General features: G+C 39.5%; 1 protein-coding gene across 3 annotated transcripts in view; it reads left to right on the forward strand.

The window, feature by feature from the left end:
- The window catches only part of LOC118325675 (leukocyte elastase inhibitor-like), a 9458-nt gene that overhangs the window by 1808 nt on the left and 5435 nt on the right, over nt 1-2215 (forward strand). Inside the window, exon 3 of one of the 3 annotated variants that reach the window (XM_035658560.1) lies at nt 24-79. In XM_035658560.1, coding sequence (XP_035514453.1) covers nt 24-79 — 56 coding nt within the window. Of the gene's footprint in view, nt 1-15; nt 80-2215 lie in introns of all 3 variants that reach the window. The other 2 variants (XM_035658480.1, XM_035658644.1) reach the window with 2 other exon arrangements.

Genomic DNA, 2215 nt, shown 5'->3' on the forward strand with positions numbered 1-2215 from the left:
CTCTCCTTTTAGCATCTCTTCAGCTCTGGCTATGGTGATGCTGGGGGCCAGAGGCAACACAGCCACCCAGATGTCAGAGGTACCAGTATACACACACACACACACACACACACACACACACAAACACACAAACTGTCTTTGTAAAAAAGTAAGAGATTACCATTAATGACGTCGCAGGTTGGCACACCTGGGTCAGCTTGACTTTGTAAGTGTATAATAATGCAGATTTTTCACTATACAATGCACTCCATTAAAACTCCACCATAACCGGCGACTTCTGAAAAGAACTCCGAACCTCTCTGAGACTATTTCAAGCGACACTGACGATACTGGGCTAGATCTGATAGGATTGAAGGGCAGAGTGAAGTACTGTAGGCGTGCAAGCCCTCGTTCAGTATGAATCACCAGTTTTTTCTCTCAGCATCAGCAAAAATGACAAAGATCTGTTCTGTTCAGGCTCTGACTAGCTTTTATGGGGGCCGGCTCTGTGTTGTTTGTTACTATGGGAACCTGATATATAATATTGAAGTGTAAAGGCAATAAAGGTCCAGATGAAGTAATCTGTACACCTTATCAGTTTTCCATTATGTCCACAACATGTCCACTGCTCTGGTGGTCACAAGTTATGAGTTCTTATAGTGGAGTCACTGAATAGATACCAACTGGAAGAATATTTGCAGCACTCAACATTTAATAATCACTTTTTTAATCACAGCTTATCAATATAATCAATATAATAATAATAAAATAATATAATCAAAGCTGGTTTTGGGACATAAAATAAAATAATTATGCTTATACAGTAATATAGGGACTAGTTTATACTCATCTTAAATCTTTTAAACAAAATAAACAGAATAAAGTTCAGAAAATGATTGCTAAAATAGGCAACAGACATTGATATTAAGTGTAGAGAGTCCAGTGAAATCAGTCTTCAGTTTCGGCAGTCTGTATACTCAGTACAGGGTAGTTCTATAGGTGTATGTATGTAGGTGGAAGTTAACATGGTGTAAAACTTTTAGTGACATTTTTCTGTTTGATTGCTAAAGCAAAGGCACACCCAGATAAGTCAAGCTGGTGGGAGTGTGTAGGAGAGGCATGGCCTCACCCTGAATCCAGCATGTTTCTTAGCCACCACCCAGTGATGTGAAATGATAATGCACTTGAAGATAATGGACTAATACTACAGTGAATACCTCATACTGTTTATTGCAATTGCTTGAAGAGCAAGCTGACAGATGATATATGATATTTGATATTCACAGCGTGCAGATTTCTTTTCATTGTTCAAATTAATACACAGTATTTTCTGTTCTGTCATCTGATGCAACAGTAGGATTATTACATGCCTGTTTGACAGCGTCAGGAACAAAGTTGGAGTTGTGTAGACAGCGTCATGCAAATTCTTTCATGAACAAGTTCATTGTTCAAAGCAAGGAGATGTGACACAGCCTGTTTTTAACTAATTGTGTCTTTTGAATAAAAGCTGGGTTTAAATTATGGTGAGAAGTTGGCTGATTGTGTGCATTAAATAAACCACAATAATCCTCCTGTGTCACGAGTTGTGGGTAAGAGAGAGTGGGTGTGTGGTTGTACGTGCATGAAAGAGGGCAGAGGTTACCGTAATGTGGCTGGTGTGAGGAGTTTTTAGCAACCAGTTAACAGAATGTCCATTTGTGTGAACTGACTTCTTCAATAGCCAGCTGGCCCACATTTGCTCTACGAATACTGCTGATGGGAATAACAAATGTGCGTGTCAGCAATGACTCAAATTTGCGAGAAGATTTACCTTCCACTATTCAGTCTTTCCAAGTTTCCTGGCAACTACAGAAATACTCTCTGGTGTACAAATACCCCTGGTTAGGAGTCACTGGTCTAAACAATGCAGGCCTAAAACTTCAGTCACTAAGAAGTGAGCTCATAACCAATGCTATAATATATCAGAAAGCACAACAACAAAATGCCTTTGTTTAAATTGTCTCTTTACTTTGCTCCAGCTGTTGGACATTTCCCAAAAGCTTTAAGACCTGTTTACCAGTATCCAAAAATCTTGTGTTTGCTGACCTCTTTAGGCTAAAGGTCCAGTATCTTAGAAGGGTATGCAAGCTGTGTTGAGTAAACCCTGACATTGTGACATTGTTGGGTGCGGTTACTCTTTAGCACCTCCACTCACCAGTGAGTGCTGTGACTTAAGATGCCTTTATAATTACTGTCA

Source organism: Morone saxatilis, unplaced genomic scaffold, assembly GCF_004916995.1.
Source record: "Morone saxatilis isolate NCDOM2014 unplaced genomic scaffold, NCSU_SB_2.0 Contig0, whole genome shotgun sequence".
Lineage (NCBI taxonomy): Eukaryota > Metazoa > Chordata > Actinopteri > Moronidae > Morone > Morone saxatilis.